The sequence below is a fragment of the Chrysemys picta genome, chromosome 20, assembly GCF_011386835.1.
Source record: "Chrysemys picta bellii isolate R12L10 chromosome 20, ASM1138683v2, whole genome shotgun sequence".
In the NCBI taxonomy this organism is placed as follows: Eukaryota; Metazoa; Chordata; order Testudines; family Emydidae; genus Chrysemys; species Chrysemys picta.
In genome coordinates, this window is record NC_088810.1 from 2513506 (window position 1) to 2536989 (window position 23484).

The 23484-nt window shown below is 50.1% G+C and overlaps 1 protein-coding gene across 5 annotated transcripts in view; it reads left to right on the forward strand.

The window, feature by feature from the left end:
• Positions 1–763: 763 nt before the first annotated feature.
• LOC101947108 (interferon-inducible GTPase 5-like) overlaps positions 764–23484 on the forward strand; it is a 370729-nt gene continuing 348008 nt past the window's right edge. For 2 of the 5 annotated variants that reach the window (XM_065574008.1, XM_065574012.1), the window contains exon 1: positions 810–1467. Coding sequence is in view for 2 of the 5 variants with exons in the window: in XM_065574014.1 (XP_065430086.1) it covers positions 11167–12405 (1239 nt within the window). In the remaining 3 variants the exon portion in view is untranslated. Of the gene's footprint in view, positions 1468–2328; positions 2513–4099; positions 4201–5167; positions 5238–11165; positions 15300–18409; positions 18513–19818; positions 22441–23484 lie in introns of those variants that run through there. The other 3 variants (XM_065574014.1, XR_010594029.1, XM_065574013.1) reach the window with 3 other exon arrangements.

Here is a 23484-nt window from a genome sequence, read left to right on the forward strand (position 1 = left end):
AGAGTGAATTATTTCATCCTCTGCCATTGCAGGCCCTCTTCCCTTCTTCCCAGGGCAGCCTGGTATCCCCTTCCTCAGCCCTCTGCCAAGTAGAGCCTGTCCCTGAAACCCTGAACTCTCTGCCCCCAACCCCTGCCTGGTGCACAAAGAGACACACGGGGAATTGTTCCCCTTCTGTGTTTCTCCCCCCTTGGGAGATGTGCTGAGATCAGGCACTGGGCGGATTCTCCACATGAGTGGAAAATGGGTCTAGAATTCTGCTATTCTGGATCAAAGTGTTGTACACCCACTTTGCACTGGTGTGAATGAGTGTGCGAGGTGCAGGCAATGGAGAATCTTTCATCCCTCAAACTGCCCCGTCTGATTCCCAGGGAGCTTTGTGACAGTCTCAGGAACTGATCCTAGAAACTGAAACCAAAAGGCTGAGCTGCCCCTTTCCCAGAAATGGGAGGAAGCCGGGAAGCAGGGCTGGCTCTGAGCCACCAAACTGCAAACAAAATTCCTACAGCCCTTAACTCTTGCAAGGAAACTCAGGCGAAGGCCTGGCACGTGGAGCTGTTTAGCCGGCAGCCACCCGACAGCAGCTCGAAAGCTTGTCTCCCTCCCCAACACAAGTTGATCCAATACAAGAAATTCACTCACCCACCATCAGGGGTGAAAGTAACTTAAATTTCTTAGAGGTACTGTCGTATCGTAACCTCCCCTTTGGGGCTCTGCTGCTGGGCCCGTGCGCCCAGGGCTTTGCTGCTATCCCCGCATGCCTGAGGCTCTGCTGCCGGCCATGTGCGCTGGGGTCCGGGCTGCCAGCCCCACGTGCCCAGGGCTTTACTCCCGGCCTCAGCTTGGGTGGGGGGGAGGGTGGGGTAAGGGGGCTGGATCAGAGCCCTGCCCCAGCTGGTCACTTTCTTATTGGTGCACCGGCTTACTTTCACCTTTGCATGGACAAAATAATCTTTTATTACCTTCCGCAATAACAAGGAGACTGGGCATCCAACACCAGCCCAATCTGATGGCTTGGGCAAGCAATCCCATCGTGCTGAGCCCCCAGGCAGGGTGGGTGTGCCCAGGCGAAGGAGATCAGCTCCGGAAGGCCTCTTCCACAGCTCACCACTGGATGTCAGGGGAGAGCTCATCCAGACTCTGCCGACACAGACAACAGAAAAAGAACAGAAAAACCGAACAGGGTTAATCTAGGATCTGTTCCCACGAGGGGAGGGACCGAATCCTGTTCCAGCCCAGGCTACAAAAACCCTCTGCTTGCTCAGCCCTGCCCAGAGCCTCACTAGAACCGGGACCTCGTCCATCAGTGGAGAAAATTCAGTCCCTTCTCTTGGTTTTAGCGGCTGAAGCAAAGTCTCGGGGAGTTTCCCTCAGCAGCTGTTTTTGTTCCAGCAGCAAAGGCTGGTTTCCCCCGACCCCCCAGGGGCTCCAGGACACAGGACGGTGCATCAGCACAGGCTGTGTAAGGTACGTCCCCAGGTCGGCTGCCCCACGATGCTGCCAGAAGACAGGGGAACTTGCTGTTGGGTATTTGATGTGCTTGGACCACTAACGGTTTCCTTTAGCTTTAGGCCCAGGCAGCTTTAGGGCCCCTGAATTCCCCCGGGGACCAGCCACCCCCACACATGGGGGCTTGTGTCTGTGCTTCCCCTGCCTGGGGGACCTAGGGGCGTATGGGTATGGAGAGAGCACCCTGGAGTGGGGACCATAGGCGCCAACTTTCTCCGGCACCAGTGGGTGCTCCTGCCCCTCACCCCTGGTGCCACCCCGACTCCACCCTTTCCCTGCCCCTGGCCCTGCCCCCATTCCAACCCCATCCCCAAAGATCCTGCCCCAACTCTGCCCCCTCCCTGACCCTATTGGATCCCTTCCCCAAATCCCCGCCCCGGCCCTGCCTCTTCCCCTTAGCGCGCCATGTTCCCCCTCCTCCCCTCTCCCTCCCTGCCCCACGAATCAGCTGTTTCGTGGCAGAAGCGCTGGGGGGGAGGGGAGAGAAGCAGGACGGGGTGGTGCACTCGCGGAGAAGGCGAAGGTGTAGGTGAGCTGGAGTAAGGGGGTGGGGCCACAGGGAGCAGCCAGTGGGTGCTCAGCACCCACTAATTTTTCTCCGTGGGTGCTCCAGCCCCGAAGCACCCACAGAGTCAACGCCTATGGTGGAGACATCCTAGCCTCTGGTCTAAGTGGCCATGACAAAACTGGGGATGCAGCCTCCGTGGGACCCTGGCCAAGTTTTGGGACAGTGGAAGGGGAGTCGTCAAGGGCAGGCCGGCCTCTGGGTGAATGGTGTTGGAGCGAGGACTCAGACCTTTTCGCTTTCCGATTACACAGGGTGGTGCAGAAGCCAGGAAAGTTCCCCACAATAGCAGGACTATTTCTCTGCTTACATTAAGTTTATGAGAGAGACGAGGGGGGTGAGCTAATATCTTTTGTTGGACCAACTTCTGTTGGGGAGAGAGACGAGGATTCAAGCTGCTGTTGGATGGACTCCAGGCTAAACAGCTCCATATGCCAGGTTAGACAAACACCTGTCAGGGATGGTCTAGAATAATACTTAGTCTTGCCATGAGTGCAGAGGCCTGGACTAGATGAACTCAAGGCCCCTTCCAGTCCTACGATTCTATGATTTTCTGCCGATCCCTCACCTGTGTTTCCTTGCAAGAGTTAAGGGCTGTAGGAATTTTGGTTATAGTTTGGTGCCTCAGAGCCAGCTCCGCTTCCCGGCTTCCTCCCATTTCTGGGAAAGGGGCAGCTCAGCCTGTTGCTTTCGGTTTCCAGGAGCACAGGATGCAGATCGTTTCCTGAGCCTGTCACAAAGCTCCCTGGGAATCAGACCGGGGTGTTTTTGCAATGAAAGATTCTCCATTGCCTGCACCTCGCACACTCGTTCACACCAGTGCAAAGTGAGAAGACAACTGTTTTGATCCAGAATAGCAGCATTCGAGACCCGTTGTGCACTGGTAGAAATGACGACACAAAATGATGCAGAATCAGCCCAGTGCCTGATCTCAGCATATCCAGGGCTGCCGACCGAATTGCCAGGCCCCTGGGCAAGGTGGGAGGGCACATCTCCAGGCCTCCGGAAGTGGCGAGGCTTTGGGCAGAAGGGGGTGTTGGGACTAGACTCCCCCAGCTAACCCGTCAGCGCTGCATGGCCCGTGCCACCCCTGGCTCTGCTGGTAATTTAAAGGGCCCAGGGCTCCGGCTGCTGCCAGAAGCCCTGGGTCCTTTTAAATCACCAGGCCCCAGGGCAGATGTCCCTTTGCCCCCTCACCCTTGTCGAGAGAGAGCTTGGGAGGGGAACAATTTCCCATGTGTCTCTTTGTGCACCAGGCAGGGGTTGGGATTTCAGGGATAGGCTCTGCTTGGCAGAGGGCTGAGGAAGGGGTTACTGCGCTGCCCTGGGGAGAAGAGAAGAGGGCCTGCAATGGCTGTAATGATTCACTCTGCAGCTGTGGGGAGAGAACGGGGAAAATATAATATCAGAAACACTGAACAGGGTTAATCTAGGATGTTTTCCCTTAGGGGAGGGACGAATCCTGTTCCACCCCAGGCTACAAGAACCCGCTCCCTGCTCAGCCCTGACCCCTGCCTCGCTAAAAACAGAAAACTCTTTAATCAGTAGAAAAAAGTCAGTCCCTTCTCTTTTTTTCAGCCCCTGAAGCAAAGTTCTGGGGAGTGTGGAAGAAACGGACTCCACTCTCCGGTTGAAAGCAACAAAATCAGAGACAGGTTTATTCAGGACATGCAATTGCAGGGGAAGAGCACGGCTGACAGAGAGCATCTCTGCCTCAGTTTCTCCAAAATACAAGCAAAATCACACAAGCATTTATACCTCTTTGTGACGTGCATTAATTAAAACCTTCTGCATTTTATTTAGGCTATTTCCTACCTATTGCAGTATTTTCTCACGTTCTCTTCTCAAACGTTCTCTCAAGGCTGGGTCACACTGACTATTCTGCTGTTTTCCTCTCGCTTCTGACGTGAGCCCGGCTTCTACAGGTCTCGCCATATTAGGCTCAGACTTGACAGAACAGTTGTTCTGTCTCTGACTCTTAAATGGCTGCACTTAAACCCTCTCTTCCTTTCCCTGCTTCCACAGGAGTTTCCCCCGTAATTGCTGATTCTGTTCCTGCAGCAACGATCGATTCCCCCGACCCACCAGGACGACACAGGACGGTGCATCAGCACAGACTGCATAAGGTACGGCCCCAGATCGGCCGCCCCACGATGCTGCCAAGGGACAGGGGAGCTTGCAGTTGCAGGTTGGACGCACTGGAACCCCTTTAGCTTTGCACTGGAACCCCTTTAGCTTTAGGGACAGGCAGCTTTGGGGCCCCTGGCATTGCCTTCGGAACCAGCCACCCCCACACATGGGTGCTTCTGTTTGTGCTTCCCCTGCCTGTGGGTCCTCGGGGGCAGTGGGGGAGGGGAGCTGGCCCATTGTCTGATTTTTTTGGCTAGAGGTTTCTGGGGAACCCTTTTGTTGAATTGTCTGAGCGATCCAACACACAGGTGTGGCAGGTAGGTGTAAAAAAATTGAGGGGAAGTGGGGTTTTTCCTACTGCCTTTGATATAATTTTATTTATTTATTTATTTATTTATTTAACCATTTTTCCACCTGGGAAAATGTGACAAAAGAAAATGATGCTAAAATTTACGATAGAGACAAGGTGGGTGAGGTAACATCTTTCATTGGACCAACTTCTGGTGAAAGAGGCAATCTATGAAGTTCCTCAGAGCTCTTCTTCAGGTCTGGGGAAGGTGCTCCATGTGACAGCTAAATACAAGGTGGGACAGATTGTTTAACCTAAGTGGTAACACGTTGTTAGAGAGCATTAAAGGGGAAGGCACCATGTAACACCTCTGTAGGCAAAAGACAAAAGCTAGGGGTTACAGATTAGAACATAAGACCAGCCACACAGGGTCAGACCAATGGTCCATCTAGCCCAGTGTCCTGTCTTCAGACAGTGGCCAATGCCAGATGTTTCAGAGGGAATGAACAGAACAGGGAATCCTCAAGTAATCCATCCTCTGTCGAGCAGTCCCACCATCAGACAATCAGAGGTTCTGGGACACCCACAGCAGGGGCCTGCATCCCTGACCATCTTGCTAATAGCTATCAATGGATTTGTCCTCAAGAACTTACTAAATTCTTTTTTGATTTCAGTTACAGTTTTGGCCTTCACAACATCCCCTGGCAAGGAGTTCCACAGGTTGACTGTGCGTTGTGTGACAAGGTACTTCCTTTTGTTGGTTTTAAATCTGCTGCCTATTCATTTCATTGGTTGACCCCTGGTTCTTGTTTTATGGGAAGGGATAAATAGCACTTCCTTATGCATTTTCTCCACACCAGTTTTGATTTTAGTTGCAGGGCCGGATTAACTTTTGGTGGGCCTGGCGCCAAACATAGTTGTGGGCCCCATGGGGACTAAAGGGGCCAGGGGCAGGAGCACAGGGGGAAGGGTGGATTTGATTTAAATCATGATTTAAATCACTAGTCAGAAAGATTCAATTTAATCATGGTTTTCTATATAAAAGTGCATTCTTGTTGGTCGTTATAACCTTAATACATATTCTTCAGATGTAGGCTTCAGTTTTAGAAGGTACACACTCTACACTTTTCAAAGTAGCAACCGTGTTAGTCTGTATCCGCAAAAAGAACAGGAGTACGTGTGGCACCTTAGAGACTAACAAATTTATTAGAGCATAAGCTTTCGTGGGCTACTGCCCACTTCTTCGGATGCATATGCATATTTGTTGCCAGCACAGGTGTGCTCGAGGACAGCAACAGTGGGTTCGTTGCCCGGTGTGCTTCGCGTCAATGAACACACCAGGTGGAGAAGCAAGCAAAGTTTATTTGAGATCTCAAAGCGGTGCAAGGAGACTGGCACGTCTCAAATCAAGCACGTTAACAGAAACAGCTTTTCTTCTTTTATACATTTTGCAGTCAAGCCTCCTCCCCCCCCCACTATCCCTTCCCTCCTCCCCCCCCCATTCTCCTCTCCCTCTACCCCTCCCTTCCCTGGTAACAATTACTAGGCAAATAGCGATTACATTTCAGTTAGATTAGGTTGGCAGCTATAAATTCAGCTCGTTAGTAAGACTCCTTGAATTACTATCTTGTCCCTTTCCTTTGATTTACTATCTTTCCTTCAGCCAGTGGTATGCAGGCCTCATTATTACCGCTTGGTACTGGTAAGGGGGGTTACCACTGATAGCGGGCTGCTTACACATTCCACTTGCACCTGGCTTTTGAGGTCGATTAGAGTTTAAACATGGAAGGAGTTTGGTTCAGGCCTAGTGCAGGAAGGCTTCATTGACACTTGTGATTTTCCACCCTCCTGAGTCCCCTAGGGTGATGGTAATGCCTGGTGACGTCAACATATTCATCCGAAGAAGTGGGCAGTAGCCCACGAAAGCTTATGCTCTAATAAATTTGTTAGTCTCTAAGGTGCCACACGTACTCCTGTTCTTTTTACACTCTACACTTCTAAGCCATGATCTATTTTAAAAACTTTTCAGATGAGTTTTACAGCTATATCAGAAAATGAATGATTGTTTGGTTATTTCATTTACCAAAGATAATTGAAGCAGATATTTATGAAGTCATTGGGAGGTGAACTATCTCCAATCTCAATCATTAATATTTGGAGGATTTTCTTGCCAGGCTGAATTAGGAGGAGAACATCAACAGACAGACATTTAAATTGTGGTGTTGTTTTTTTTTACTAAAACAACAACGTTAAGTATTCTGGATTTTTTTCTTCAACAGCAAACATAATATTTTAACAAAAAAGCATATGTCCCTCACTTCTCAATTTATCTCCAGCCTTCTCCTTGTCCAGATCTATTCCGCCCCCCAACAATCTTCTATTCATTGAACTTTTTGAAACTTTTCACTTTTAGAGAGAGGTAAGGGATTGACTCTGTGTACACAAATTTGCAGAGGGACAATAGAGTTGAGGTCTGTTATTTCTCACTTCTCTATATTATTTATTTATTTAAAACATTTTTACTGTTAACAAGCATGTTACCTCTGAAGACACAAATCCACAGTTTGAGAACTGCAAAACTAAGCCTCTCTGACGGCATCTTCTAGACTGAACACTGAGTCCCATTGGGTAGATAGAAAGATTAACCTAAATAATCTACACAGAAGACCCTGGAACCCCATAAGATCGGGTTCTTCATTCCATGAACTGTTAGAACTCATTTACAAAACTTTTCTTAAACATGACATGAATATATTGTCTCATACTATAGAATTCGAATGTATAATCCCTATTCCATGATGAGATATAATGTATCTTTACGTAGGTTTTTTCCTCAAAACTCCGATTTAAATAAGGGTTGGTCCCTGGAGCAAGGGAGGGGCCGGGGGTAAACTGCAAGCGCAACAGGGCTGGGGAGGGGATAAACAGGAGCCCGGGCACTACCTGTGTAAATGTAACCCAGGTCCTGCACGGGGCAGGTTGCTTTCGAATGTTACTCTGCCCCAGACAGTCTGCAAGGCTCCTTCTGGATATTTTGGTACACAGCTAAGGAAATGCTCAGGCTCTGTGAAGGAAAAAGAAAGGTGGCCTTGTAATTGAAGACTTTATCGTCACACTGTATATGTTCAGAGTGGCCGAGGGGAATGAGAGATGCTCTTTGCCAGTGGATTTCATGGATACTCGCTGACAGAAGAGGAAGGTTGAGTCATGGGAACCTTATAAGTTCTGGAGGGTAGTAATCACAGAGCCTTCTGCCCTTGTCCTCTCCGGCATCTCTCAGTCCCGTCTCTCCACCCGTCTTTGTCCCAGTGCCAGCTGTGAGAAACAATTGCAGGAAAAGTTCTGCTCAGCACTGGGATGGAGCATACTCAGTACAGACAGTCTTCAGAGAATTTAGATGTCAAATTCTTAGGCTGCACATCTTACTGCACATCTGCAATCAGGAATTTTATTTGGGGCCTGGGGCTGGGGGTCGGTTGCGGTGGGAAGAACTTAAGTTGGCCAATCTGGGGAGGGTTTTCACAGAGATGGTCAAGGCCTGTCCCTGGCATGTCCTCCTGCCAAAGCTCAGGTGTTGAGGTCCTTGCTCCAAAGCTTGGGGGCACTAGAGCTCCACAATGAAACCATTGTAAGAATTCTTCATCTGGAAAAACAATGTGCTTTCCCCCCCCTTAGCTTCGCTCTTGGAAATGGCCCGAGCCATCCGAGCAGAAACGTACCAAAAATCTGCCTGAGGCAGATGCCGGTCCTAGGAAACTTCAGGGTGACTGGTTCAAGTTTGGCAAAGTCACAAGCAACTGAAAAGAGGGGCTTATAATGTGAAGTGTTAGACAGCCATCCCAAGGTGACGCGACCAGCTCTGTCTAGGGATATGTCTGCAGTGGAGAGGGAAGGTGTCATTTTCAGCTTGAGTAGACATACCCGCCCCAGTGTGGACGCTCAAACGCAGTCTTGAAAACACCAAATCCACAAGCTTGTGTCCCACAGACCCAGGTTTCCAGTGCAGTGTAGACGTGCCCTCTCTGACCTGTATCGCCCTGTAAGGGATCAGACTCACCCCTGCAGCGCCTCCTGCTGGTTGTCTGGGGAATCAGCTCAGTCCAGCCTCCAGAGCGCCCTTTGCAGGCCAGTGGGGGGTTGCCCTCTGGCAGAACCCCTTGCTCTGGTTTTCCCCTCCCTGGGGAACCCCCACCCACTAACCTAGGGTTACCATATTTCAGCAAGCAAAAAAGAGGATGGGAGGAGCCCCGCCCTAGCCCCGCCCCCACCCCTCCCACTTCCCGCCCCCCTCAGAACCCCCAACCCTCCCCCCGTTCCTTGTCCCCTGACTGCCCCCTCCTGGGACCCCTGCCCCTAACTACCCCCCAGGACTCCACCCCCTACCTAAGCCTCCCTGCCTCTTGTCCCCTGACTGCCCCCACCCTTATCCACACCCCCACACAGACCCCTGGGACTCCCACGCCCCATCCAACCACTCTCCACCCCCTGACAGCTCCCTCCCCAGAACTCCCGACCCATCTAAATCCCTCTGCTCCCTGTCCCCTGACTGCTCCGATCCCTCTCCCCACCCCTGCCCCCTGACAGCCCCCCCCCAGAACTCCCAACCCCCCCCCCGCTCCTTGTCCCCTGACTGCCCCCTCCTGGGACCCCTGCTCCTAACTGCCCTCCAGAACCCCACCCCCTACCTAAGCCTCCCTGTTCCTTGTCCCCTAACTGCCCCTCCTAAGACGCCCCCCACCCTAACTGCTCCCCAGGACCCTACCCCCTACCTCTACCCTGACTGCCCAAAACCTTCTCCACACACCCGCCAAAAAGCCCCCCCCGAACTCCCGACCCCCCCCCGTCTCTTGACTGCCCCCTCCAGAACCTCCCTGCCCCGTCTCCTGCCCCCTGGCCCCCTTACCCCGCCGCTCAGAACAGGGTGTTGGGCTCTGTGCAGAGCTGGACACGTGGCTGCGCTCCCCAGTGCAACACACAACCCGGTCCCTGGCCCTGCACAGTGCTGCCGGAGCGCGGCGCTGGGCTGCCGGGGAGGAGGAGCTGCCGAGGCCGATGCAAACGGCCCAGCCGGCCGGCCGGCTCAGAATGGGGGGGGGGGGGGGCAAGGAGGAGGAGCTCTACAGCTGCTCTGCTCCGGAATCTAGCCCTGCAAGCTGCAGGGGGAAGGGATCTGGCAGGTGAGCGGCTGACTTTCCTGCAGCCTTCCCAGCCGCACCTCGTTCTGCCTGGGGGGGAATCCCGGACATTTTGAGTGATTTACAAATTCCCCCCTGGACGCTATTTTTAAACACAAAAAGGAGGACATGTCTGGGTAAATCCGGACGAATGGTAACCCTACACTAACCCCACCTCGCCTCAGTACCAGGTCACTGCCAGTCACTATCAAGCCCCCGCTCCCTGGGGCAGACTGCAGTATAGGCCACTCATCACAGGCAAGGTTGGGTTCGGACCTGCTGCCTTGGCCTAGCCCTGGGCTGCCCTCTGCAACCCCCAGTATCCCTTGGCCTATTACCAGGCCGCAGCCTGGGGCTATCCAGGCTGGAGCTCCCCAGCTCCTCAGCCTTTCCCCAGCCCTGCTCCACTCAGTACCCTGTCTAGCTCCCTGCAGCCAGGCCCCCCCCCTCTCTCTGAGTGAAGAGAGAGACTGTTGAGCTCCTGGCTCCCAGCCTCTTTATACAGGCCAGCTGAGGCCTGATTGGGGCATGGCCCAGCTGTGGCTACTTCCCCAATCAGCCCAGGTAGCCTTTCCCACAGCCCCAGCCCTCTGCAGGACTGGCTTTAACCCTTCCCAGGCAGGAGCGGGTGTCCACCCCGCTACACGCCCCCAGTGCAGTCCCGCCCCTTTCATCGACCCAGCTGGGAGCTCCTTTTCGGGCACAGGGAGGGCGAGGGAGGATTGGACCCACTTCAGTCACAGGGACCAGCAACCCTGTGACAGAGAACAAAAGGCCAACACGTCTGACACCAACCCCATGACTAGTGAGGACTGGACTGAGGAGGGGGGGGGGGTGTTTCCTTCCTTCTCACATGTAATGTGTCAGAAGAGAGAGAAACTGACTAAGATTGGGGAACGGGAGGGAACAGCTGTTTTTTTTTCTTTTCAATGAAGATTATTTTTACTGCAGCTGGAACCAGACAAAACTGAGGTCAAATCCCCAGCGTCTACAATTTCTTTTGATCTCCCTCCAGGAAAAGCTTAAGGGGACACGGTCTGATGAAATACCATATTAAACACACACTCCTCATCTGTGTCACTAACAACACCAGGCAGAGGTGTGAATGCTCAGCAACACTACGGCCTGGCCTACGCTTAACAATTAGATTGACCCAGATAGGTGCATAAGGCTGTGAGACCCTAGGTATAGAGGGTTAAACAGTTACAGTGCAGAGTGAGATGCAGTGGTTGTGGTTCCTGTCTGGGTCCCTGGGGCTCTTCAGGGTCAGTGCCTGGGCTGCCCTCGCCACTCCAGTCTCTAGTCCTGCAAACAGGAGCTTGTGGGTTTCAGGCTAGGTTCAGTCAGTGTCTGTCATTGGGGCCCCTCTGCCCTGGCTCCCTGCCCAGCTGCTGTTGTTCCGACTCAGACCACCCTGTTCCACATGCAGTTCTGATAGTAAATAGCCCAGGGAGGGAAAATTCCTAATCCTGACTGGAATTTATGTTTCTTCTCCCAGGATGACGGAAGATTCAAAAACGTACTGGGCTGATTTGTTTTCAAAATGGGGCAGTAAACTTCCCGGTCTGTCTGAGGAGGAAACTGAAGAATTCCAGACCGCTGTCAAAGTTGGGAACTTGTCAAAAGCCATTTCTGTGGTGAAAAAGTCTGATGAGTTGCTAAGAAATACCAAACTCAACATCGCCATCACAGGGGACACGGGCTCTGGGAAGTCGTCTTTCATCAATGCCATAAGGAGCCTGAACGATGATGACAATGGTGCAGCTAAGACTGGGGTGGATGAAACAACAAAGGTTCCAACTGCTTACCCCCATCCCATTTACCCAAATGTGATTGTGTGGGATCTACCTGGGATCGGAACAACGAAATATCCAACAGAAACATATGTCAAAGATGTGAACCTTGATCAGTATGATTTCTTCATCATCATCGCAGCCCTGCGCTTCACAGAAGCTGATAGCAACCTTGCCAAAGAAATCAAGAGGATGGGGAAGAAGTTTTACTTTGTCCGCTCCAAGGTGGATGTGGACTTGGCTAATGAACAAAGAAAAAGAAATTTCAAAGAGGAGAAAACTCTAGAGGTAATGAGAAATAGCTGCATGAGGCACTTGCAAGAAGCAGGGATCATCTCCCCACAGGTTTTCCTGGTGTCAAGATGGGATTTTCACAAGTACGATTCTCCCCAACTGCAGGAGACTTTCGCAAATGACCTCGACACTCACAAGAGACACGTTCTCATCTGTGCCCTGCCCAGCACCTCTGAAAAAATCTTGAAAGAGAAACAGAAGGCCCTGCAGAAACAGATCTGGAAACAAGCCCTGAAGTCGTCTGTTTTCGCTGTCGTTCCTTTCCCATATGTCTCGGTTGACTGTGATGTCAACATCCTGGTGGAGAACATGAGAGAGTATTGCAAGTCCTTTGGCCTGGATGATGATTCCCTCAAACCATTTGCTAAGCATGTTAGGAAGTCTGTTGCTGAGCTGAAATCTGTGATGCAGTGTGCTTTGGCCAAAGATATAACAAGACAAGAGGCTTTGAAGCGGCTCAGACAGGCAACAGGGGAAGGTCTGATGACAACTAAATATTTTATCAGCCTGATACCACTGATTGGCACTGGGATAGCAGCAGAGAGATCTTACAGACTCATCTATGAAATGCTACATACGTTTTTGGATGAAGTTGCAGAAGATGCTCAACGAGTCCTGAAAAAGGCTTTGGAGGGAGCAGAGGATAACTAATAACAATGTCCCAAAGTAGAGCTTCTCCCCAGCTTTGCAGGATAAACTGCCACACCCCAAGCCTCCTTTCTGTAATTTTATTGTCCCAAACTTAAACAAACCAGGAGCCAAAACCATTTCTTGGCTCACCCTTGCATTGCTGACTTTCACTGCCTCCGCTTCCAGGGGCCTCTGGCAGTCCTGCTGCTCCTGTTTCCACTCTCTCTCTCTCTCAACCAGTCCCCCCTCAGTGGGTCCCTGGTCTGTCCACACTGCACAGTAAGCCTGAGCTCTGACTCAGGTTTGAGCCTAAACCCTGCTTCCTTCCTCACCCAAATCAGTCTGACTCGGGTCAGTGAGCACTCGGGAGTAGGTCCTAGGACCCTGCTGGGGGGTGGGTCAGAGCCCTAGTCCTGCTGAGTCTCAGGTCCAATCCCTGTCATTCTGCAGTGTGGACACAGCTCAAGCTGCAGATCCAATCAGAAGGTTTGCGTAGTGCAGTGTGGACACACTAGCACAGCCCTGAGACCCGGGTCCAGCACTTGTAAACCCAGGTTTCCAGTGCAGTGTGGACGCTCAAGTGCAGGCTTGGAAACACGGAGTCCACAAGCTCGGGTCCCATAGACCCAGGGTTACAATGCAGTGTAGACGTACCCTCTTGGACCTGTATTACGCCAGTGCAGCCCATCCCTTAATTGTCCCAGCTGGGAGCTCCTGTTCTAGCACAAGGAGGGAGAAGTGAGGTTGTACCCACTTCAGTCACAGGGGCCAGACATCCCGTGACAGAGAACAAAAGAGCAACAGATCTGACACCAACCCCATGGCAAGTGGGGACTGGATCTGAGTAGAGAGGAGATGGTGTTTCCTTCCTTCTCACATGTAATGTGACAGACGAGAGAAAGACTGACTAAGGTGTGGGGAGGGGAGGGAACAGCTAGGTTCTTTTCTGTTAAATGAAGATGATTTTTAATAAGGCTGGAAACAGACAAAACTGAGGTCGAATTCCCAGCTTCTACAATTACTTCTGATCATCCCACAGGAAAAGGGACACTGTCCAATGAAATACCATATTAAACACACACTCCTCACCTGTGTCACTAATAACACCAGGCAGAGGTGTGAATTCTCAGCACCATTCAGGCCTCGCCTACATTAGACAGTTAGATCAACCTAATCACATTGCACAGGGCTGTGAAAAATGTCACACAAAGACCCTGAATACTGTAGTTAGGTCAGTAACCCCTGGTGCAGATGCGGCTAAATCGATAGAAGAATTCTTCTGTCCACCTAGCTCCTCTCTCCTGGAAAGGAGGATTAATGACATCAGTGGAAAACCCCCTTTTGTTGATGTAGGAAGCCACTATACAATGTTACTACAGCTGCAGTACTGGACCTACGGATCTGTCTGCACTATGGAGTCTGTATATCAGCGCCGTAGCTATGTCAGCATGGAAACAATATCAGAATTTCAGCGCAGCTGTGGAAATTCTGAACTTGCACTTTAACCACTTGGGGAACATGTGGCAGGGAAGCAAAACACACAGGCTTTAGCAAAGGAAATTCTTAACCACAGACACCAGCCAGCAATCTGGGCTCCTATTGCGAAACTCCATCCCCCCCCAACTCTTTCATAGGGGTGGGGCAACCGTTAAGAGTCATCACAAAGTCAGCAGACCCTGCCTGTCATCTCGACGGCTCTCTGTTCTAGTGCTCGACGGGGTGTTAAGCCCCCTCCCAGCACTGGAGATGTCTCGGTATTGCCTCACAACAGGTTGTGCATAAACAAGATTAAACTGGATTTCAGCCCAGGCGAACAGAATCCAATGGTGAACAGAATTCAACATGGAAGCCTGCAAACAAAATGGTTGATGTATCGCGGACACAGACATACAAAATGGATGATGTACGGTGGACACGGACACACAAAATGGAAGGTGAATAGCAGACACAAATACACAAAATGGCTGATAATCTTCCACATTCATCACATCCACACTCTGAGCAGCCCGACGATAATAATCTGGGAGCTGTAGCCTGCTCAGCAACCCAGATGTCCGCTCCTGCTGCTTGAACTCAGGGCCCGGAGCTCAAGTCAGAGTCCGTCTATGCTTGGAGCTAGGGGTGCGATGCCCAGCTCGCAGAGACACCCTCACGATCGCTCTCCTGGAGCTAGCACGTGGAATATGGTGGTGTAATCATGGCAGCATGGAGAATGGCGGTATGGGCTAGATGTACTGAGTGAAAACCCACCTGGACCCTCAGCTCCAAGTGTAGATGTAGCCTGAAATGGCCTCTCTGAGAAACCCCTGGGAGCAAATCCCCACCTGGTGTGAATGGACGTAGCTCTGTTGATTCAATCCCATTTACACAGCTCTAGATCTGCTCCTCCATGCACAGCCATTTACCCAGTCTCATCCCAGAGGTTGGCTAAAGTTTCTGTTCTCTGATCACGGTGCTGAAACTCAAGGCTGTTATTAACCTGTAATGAAGTTGTACCCTGAGCAGGGTTTGGAAGCATCCGGCTGCTAAACCTGTATCAGAGGCTTAATGGTTACTGAGAATCTCACCTCTGCAATTGACAACCCTGAGCTGCGGGTTGAGCTACTGCTGATGCGTTTAATCCCTGATTTGCTTGATTGATGCTGAGTTTAGATTTGCCTGAACCACCGACCCCGCTCAGACTGAGCTGAGGTGCTGGGATTGTAATCACAGGGTGTTTGTCTCTCATGACTATTAGTTCATGTGATGCTATGTATCAAACTGTTGCTATTCATTTGCTCAATGTTTCATACCTGGTAACCCGTGTGGATTCAATCTCACTGCTCCATGTACTCGTTGCTTTTCGTTTGATGGTCATTCCAAACCTTTTAGAAGTGCATTTATCCTTCAATAAATTGCTGTAAAATTTGATCTGACACTTTGTGCATCTGAGCTTTATTGCTCTTAGGAAAACGTGGATTAAGGGGCATAAACTGGATCCGTGCTTGGACTCCACTCCTGTAGGTTGGGTATTTAGATTGCATATTTATATCTTGGGAAGGAGGTGTGACCTGGTGTGCCTAGGACAGCCCTCTCTGAAAATTCAAAGCTCAGGGCAGGCTGCAAAAAGGAGAGCAGATTCTCTCAAAAACTGGTGGTTAACACTGAAGTTAGACTCGCCAACCACTGTACTCCTGATCCCCCATACTGGTTATCAAGTAGCTAAAAAAGAAATCACCCCCCTCCCCCTTACTGCATTCCAGTTCTCTGGCTCCCAATCAGCAAACAGGTTCAGTACAGTGAGAAGTTATTTAAAAACTCTGCTCACTATACCAAATGTTCTTCTGAAACCAAAGGGCCAGCCACTTTACCAGTCAATATTAGTTTGGATCCTACCCAAAATACCAGGCTGCCAGGCAATCTGTTATTATCTAAAACTAAATGTTTATTATAAAAGAAAAGAAGGAAAAGAGAGTTGGTTAAATTGCCAAATCAATCAGATACATACATAAGAAGTCAAAGTCCATATATCAGGTTCTTAGTAGGGTTGGTCAGTTTTCTGGCTTGAAAGTCCCCCGGGAACAGATCCACAGCTTGGATGCATCTTTCAGTCCTTTGTTCAGAGCTTCATTTTGTAGAAAAGTTACTCCAGAGGTAGAAGCAGGAATGAAGACAAAATGGAGAAGACGCAGCTGCCCTTTAGATTCCTTTTGCCATGTGGCTTGTGCTTCCTGTGTCCCAAACATAAGCTGCAAAGCACATGACATTGAAAAGTTCTCTGTCCTCCTGCCTGCCACTACATGCCTTGCTGACACATAAGGTGCATCCCCTGGCACCTTTCAAAGGGTTAATTGTACAGCTGAATACCCTTGATGGACCATTGAACGGGCTAGGCAGTGCTGATGCCAGTCTGTCTGGGGGTGTCACCCAGAAACAAAGCACACGTTTGGAAATACAGATGTACCCTATGTCTCTATAACTCACAATACAAAGGAGATACAGACACAGAAACAAGATGATCATACTTGGCAAATTATAACATTTTCACAGATACCTTACGTAGCCTCTCTGCTCAGACTCATTGCAATTTATAATATTGGTATCAATAATATCACAAAGTGCCCAACATATTCCATACAGCTGCGTCACAGGGGGTTGGATGTTTAGTTGGATATAATAGTCAGAGTTGTCAGAAAGAAACATAATGGAAAATTTTGGTGGGGACACTAAACTTCTAGCTTCGGGGTTTAAGCCCATCTCTAACTATTAGAGACTAAAGCACGGGTAGCAGGGAGCAGATGATTCCACATTTGGTACTGTAGGGTTCTTACCCTTCTTCTGGACCATCTGGCCCTGTCCACGATCAGAGACAGGAGACTGCACTCGATGGACCTTGGGCTGGATCCAGTCTGGCAATTCCTACATTCAGTGATGAATTTGGGGATCAGTGTATTTTATTCATTTATTTGATTCAAAGTGACACAAGAAACCACTTCTCCTTGCACACAATGCAAATATAAACACAACAGTATTGCGAACTTCCACGAGTTCATCACGAGTCTCACAATGTTTGGTGTTTTCCTTGAAGTCCCAGCTCCAGGAGTCAGGTGATGATGTGAGAATCTCAGCTTTCATTCTTTTTTAAGTAACTGTGGACACAAGCTTGAACACATGACCCATAATGGCTAAGGCACCAGAGAACAAATGAAAAGAACCCCACATTGATTATTTGTGTATCTCATGATTTTGGGGGCCCTGTCCCATTCTTTTTGAAGGCAGGGATCTGGCAATACCCAGACAAGGATAAATCTTAAAAAAACACCTAGGTGGCAATAATATACACAGCAGAGTGCGGGAAAATCGATTAGTGAATGAAACTCCAGCTACGTAATAGGCTCCTTCTCTCTGCGTGCATTTCAGTGACTGGAGGCGGCAGGGGAGGTGCTGGATTGGCAGCTCTTGGTTGCTCTGTGTGACCCCAGAGCGGGGATAGCATTAAGTAGAACCAACCCACAACCCTCCCTCTTCCCCCCTGTGCCAACCTGCCTTGGAGGAACCCTTCTAGGAGAGAGAAGAGCATTCAGTCTTTACAGCCTAGTCAGGCCTTCTGGCCCAGCTGATCAAACTCTCTTCTCAGAGCTGGGGACAGAACCCAGGAGTCCCATTTCCCAACCACTCCTCCCCCCCCTCTAGCCACTAGACTTCGCTCCCCTCCAGGATCTGGCGACAGAACCCAGGAGTCCTGACTCCCAGCCCCCGCCCCACTCTAACCATGAAGACCACACCAAGGAGGACTCTAACCACTGAGAGACCCCCAATTAGCAGCACAGCAACCACAGAGACCCTGCCACAGAAGGACTGTAACCATGGAGACACCCCCCACTACAGCAGGATGGTACCCACATTTGCACAGCACCGCCAGCTTTGATACTGGAAGTGTGTCCCACCTCCGTGATCATCTTGTCAGATGCACTGTCAGGACAACTAGTACTGGCAATCAGAAATGGAAATAGAAATGATATAAACAAAATGTTGTTACTAACACCAGAGTTGGGACAGATGGAAATAAACATAGAGACAGCCTGGATAGCTGGTGTAGCACCTCCTCTCCACCCAGTTACCTCCTTTAATGCCAATCTGCTTACAGGTTCTGCTGGACAGGCCTGGGTTCTTCTGTGTCCCTCCACCTGCTCCGCAGGGTGTAACTTCTTTATTTCTTCCCATATGAATTTATTTGGCGGTGCCTCCACCCTGTAACTCCTTCCTGGCAGGTTCACCAGGGCAGCATGGGAGGATAATTCTAAGCACAGGGTAACCCCCACTTACTTGCCAGAGAGCTGGAGACTCCCAAGAAATAACCCAAACACCCACAGTATCTTCAACACAATATTTCTATTAAACAGGTGATAAATAGAACAGAACAGGGTAAAATACGATTCTCAGGGTCACTGGTTCCCACGCCGATACTACCCATGAATTTCCCCGGTCACGTGACCTGATATAGCAAATGTAAAGTTAGTGTCCCGTTGGCACATGTACTTTGTAGGGACCCGTGATGGCTGGTGACCACTATACCGACTGTGCAGCAGCTAGTGATGTGGCTGCCTGGGTTCGGGACAGCCCAAAGGACTCACACGTGGGATACGTTGGTAAGTCCTTCCACAGCTTTAATAGGCAGCAGGTTATAAAATCCCCAAACCCTGACCCACTGGCCTGAGGACACAGTTCAGGGAGTTGGGGGTCTCCCAAACAACCTCCCTGAGTGACTGACTAAAAGATGGTGCGCTCACGACTCTGTGAATGATCCTCAGGTTCAGAGCTGGCTCTGGACTCCTCAGTCGCTGCCGAGGGGCTGACGATCACTGATGGCAGGCATCCTCTTCATGCAGGAGTCAGGTGCCAGGATTTCCCATCCCCACCCAGGGGTACAGGGCTCTGGGTGCACATTACAAAACTGTGCTAAACTCCAAACATGGGTGGCGCATGGCTCCCACCTTTGGGGAGGGTGGAGCCTGGACCGTGGCTCCACCCACTACTCAGCCCCAAGGCCCGTCCTCGCTGGGCCCCCTCCCCCCAAAGCCCTGTGCATGCTCCACCCCCATTCACCCCATATGCCACTCATGCTCCATCCCCATCCACCCCAGGGCCTGCTTCCATTCAGCCCCCTCCTTGGTCACCCCCCTGCCTGCTGCTCATCGTTGTTGCTTGCTCCTCTAATCCACCGGGGAGGAGAGGAGTGACTAAGCAAGCAGCGGGAGGTGGGGTCCTCAGGGGGAACAGGCCGAGCGGGGGCGGGGGAGCCCAGGAGTCCCTGCTCTTAAAGGTGGGGAGTCAGCTGCTGTTTGGGGAGGTATAGCCTCCCCTGGCCTATTAAACCAACTGCCCATAAATTCAAACCTTATTCTCCCTTCCCAACACCCAGACACACTCCCAGCTGGACTAGCAGCCAGAGCAGTGGTGCCCTGGGGTGACTAGTCTCACCTAGGGAGCCAGGGACTCACTCAGCCAGGCTAGGAGTAGTTTTCCCAGCCAAACTCTACAAACTGGGAGCCACCTTGGACCGGGAAGGTCTCAAGCTGCGGGATCTGGCTTCCAGATCCCTATAGACCAGTTCTCAGGGGGGACCCTGCATGCAGGCCTGGGTCTCCCCAGCCCCACACACAGCCAGTCAACCCCCTCCCTGGCTGGCTCCAGACTGCTCCAAAATGGCTTCTCCCCCACCACCCCTTCAGCTCCCTGTGAGGGACATCTCTCTTGGTAGCCAAGCAGACTCGGAATCTGTCTTGGCTCCCCCTCCTTCCCAGGGACAGCGCGTGCTTCTCTGTGAGCAACCAGCGCACAGAGCCCCTCTGCCCATCAACCCAGGCAAGCTCCTGGGGGTTACACTGGGATAGCAGGAAATGAGGTGGTGGGAAAATTAGCAAATAAATACTTCATTTTTTTTTAATTCCACAGACATCCCTCTACGTCAACAGGAGTTTAAAAAACGAAATCAACGGAGAGAGAGATTTTGTGACGCCTGCCCTAAAACTGAAAATGACAAATTGCAAGAACCTGGGAGAACGAATGAGGTCGCTCTACTCCGAATACTTACTGGCCACTGTGGCTTAACCAGTAACTTGGCTTTAATTAATAAACCCACCCAGAGATGGGCTGTGAGAGACAGGCCGGGCCACAGAAATGAATGATCACATCCTCTGGGAGTGCAGAGTGTCACACTGAGAGTGGGGTTTTGTGTGACAAGCTCAGGCACCTAAAATACCATCAGGGGCTCGTTCACCTGCACATCTACCAATGTGATATATGCCATCATGTGCCAGCAATGCCCCTCTGCCATGTACATTGGCCAAACCGGACAGTCTCTACGCAAAAGAATTAATGGACACAAATCTGACATCAGGAATCAAAATACTCAAAAACCAGTGGGAGAACACTTTAACCTGTCTGGTCATTCAGTGACAGACCTGCGGGTGGCTATATTGCAACAGAAAAACTTCAAAAACAGACTCCAACGAGAGACTGCTGAGCTGGAATTGATATGCAAACTAGACACAATCAACTCAGGATTAAATAAGGACTGGGAATGGCTGAGCCATTACAAACATTGAATTTATCTCCCCTTGTAAGTATTCTCACACTTCTTATCAAACTGTCTGTACTGAGCTATCTTGATTATCACTTCAAAAGTTTTTTTTCTCTTAATTAATTGGCCTCTCAGAGTTGGTAAGACAACTCCCACCTGTTCATGCTCTCTGTATGTGTGTATATATATCGCCTCAATATATGTTCCATTCTATATGCATCCGAAGAAGTGGGCTGTAGTCCACGAAAGCTTATGCTCTAATAAATTTGTTAGTCTCTAAGGTGCCACAAGTACTCCTGTTTTTTTTTTTTTTTAATGAAATGAAAGTCACTTAATGGCTTATAGTGTTTGTTTACAGTGTATCAATTACAGAATAAACTGCCTGAAGCGCACAGAGTCAGTTAACGGCTTAAGGCTCACAGCAGGCGTGGTAACGTAGTGTTCACTTCAAGAACAAAGTCAATTAACTTGTTTGTAAGTTTTACATAGTAGTAAAGTATCTTTCACAGGACAGATACAATCAATGGTTTCTACAGACAGGAGCTTACAAGTTTTAACAGAAGACCCAAGAGGATTTTTACGTGGTGAAACTGTTGGATTTTAAAGTGTGGGGGACAAACCGGGAGGGGGTGGGGTCACTGTCACTTGGGGGAATCACTATTAGTACTTTCTTTAATATCTCTACAAGGACAATGGGGCACCGTTCACAAAGCAATATTACAAATTTTAAAAATACTGGATTGGAATAGATATTGGCTAAACAGAGACATGGTTCTGGGATTGGCGCATGGAAGTACAGGGAGGGCCTGGGTTCCCCTACTGTAGGGATAATACCCCCTTTTGCTCTTTTTTAAATAAGTTCACTCCCTGGCTTCCCATGAGTTGCCCTGTGGAAGCTTTGGTTGTCCTATGATGTCTATTCTGCCTAGAAACAGAGAGAGAGAGAGAGACCCCACCCTTTCTGGTGCCCTGGGCAGCCCAAGCTGTGGCTGCCAGGTTGCCGTCAGTTCATGCTGCTGTCATTTCTTTGTTAGGGACTTTGTAACTGCCAAACGTATTATCTTTGTTATTAAGATGTTAGGTAATAAATGTTCTCTGGTTTCTGTTATTTACCTGTCAGTTTTTATTTTAAATACACCCGGTGACAGGTAGGGAAGGGTTTGATCCTGTAAAAAGGGGTGGGATTTGGGGCCTAAGTTTCATTTCTCCCCTGAATGTTATAGATTTTAAGTGGCTGGTCTGTAACACTTCTAGCCACTGAGGCAGGTGGGGGGAACCCCCCTGAGGTTAGGGGTGTACAGACCACAGAGCCCAGAGACAGACAGACCTGCTGTAAGGTCATTGGACTATAGCTGGGTTGAACTCTCTGTTACACTGTAAGGGGGGGGGAATAAAGTTATGAATATTGGCTATGTACTTGTATCTCAATGTGTTTGATTCTAAGTAGCATCAGTGAAGCATTTGGTCAGCTTCTTCAGACGAGACTATTCTGAGTAAGTGCCTAGTCAAGAAACACTTAACTGACAATGGACCTTGGGAGACTCCAATCCACATCTGAGGAGCCTTCCTGGGAAAGTTAGCATTTGAGCAATGGCTGCCGCCTGCAAACTGAGTCATGCATGAACATGTGACTTGCCCATGTGACTCCAAACTCCATCTTGCTGCTGTGATTTTCCACAGTGAGAAAAAGGGGTTTCCTTCCACCAGGCAGAGGATATAAAGGCCCTGGAAACCCCTCCATTTTGTTTTCAGTCCTGCTTCTGACCTCTGGAGGAACTTTGCTAGAAACTGAAGCTCTGAACAAACGACTGAACGACCCATCCAGGCTCTGATGTTTGTACTCCAGAGACCTGATTGGTTTGAATCAGCAGTAATCCCATCAAGCCTGAACTAAGAACTTTGCAATTGTTGTACGTATTTGATTCCATTTAAGCAATTTTAACTCTCATCTATATTTCTTTCTTTTTATGAATAAACCTCTGGATTTTAGATTCTATAGGATTGGCAACAGCGTGATTTGTGGGTAAGATCTGACTTGTATATTGACCTGGGTCTGGGGCTTGCTCCTTTGCGATCGGGAGAACCTTTTTTCTTTTACAGGGGTATTGGTTTTCATAGCCATTCATTCCCATAAGGAGTGGTGCTGGTGGTGATAAAAGGGAACTGGAGTGTCTGAGGGAATTGCTTGTGTGACTTCTGGTTAGCCAGTGAGGTATAACCAAAGTCCTCTCCGTTTGGCTGGTTTGGTGCCTGAGTAGTGAAGGACCCCCAGCCTGGGGCTGGGGCTGCCCTGCTCTAAGCAATTTGTCCTGAATTGATACTTTCAGTAGTGTCTCCGCCAAAGGCCACATTGTTACACCTGGCTGCAAGGTCAGGTTGTGGGAAAAGAGACCACCACAGCAATGAAGCGACCTTTGGAGGCGGTGTCGTATGGGGAGACAACTGCTATGCCCTGCCTAGCCACCAGGGGGCCTTGCTACCATGAGTGGAGCCACTTTTTAGGCTCCTGGGGAGGACGGGGGGGGGGGGGGGGGCGTTATTTTGTGGTGTTCTCTGATGGGCGACTGGGGGGTCTCCTGAGAGGGGATATTGAGGAAGTACAAAGGGATTGAGGGGGCTGAGGGTAGAAATCCCAGTTTTCTGAGCACCTCTAGCATCAATTGTCTAGATGAAAAAATGGACGTTGTCATGAGAGACAGCTCCAGCACAAGGCTGCAAACCCTAATGCAAGCTACCCGTGGTGTGTGGCATAGTGCTGGAGAAGCAGACACCCTCTTCTGAGACATGGGCCAACCCCCTAGGTCTCTGGACTCCTTGGTGGCCATGCAGCAGGGGGAAGACGATGCAGCACAGGAGACACCGTCCCAACCCAGTAAGTGCCTTGCGTGTGTTAAAATTATCTGCTTGGGCTCGGTGGGGAACATATCTCCAGGGGTTCAAGGAATGGGCCATTCTTGTTTGTGAAATGGAGGATGTGGCTCTATTCGAGGGTGGAAGCACCTGCTTCTCTCCATGCTCCATTTCTCCTCTGCCTCCAT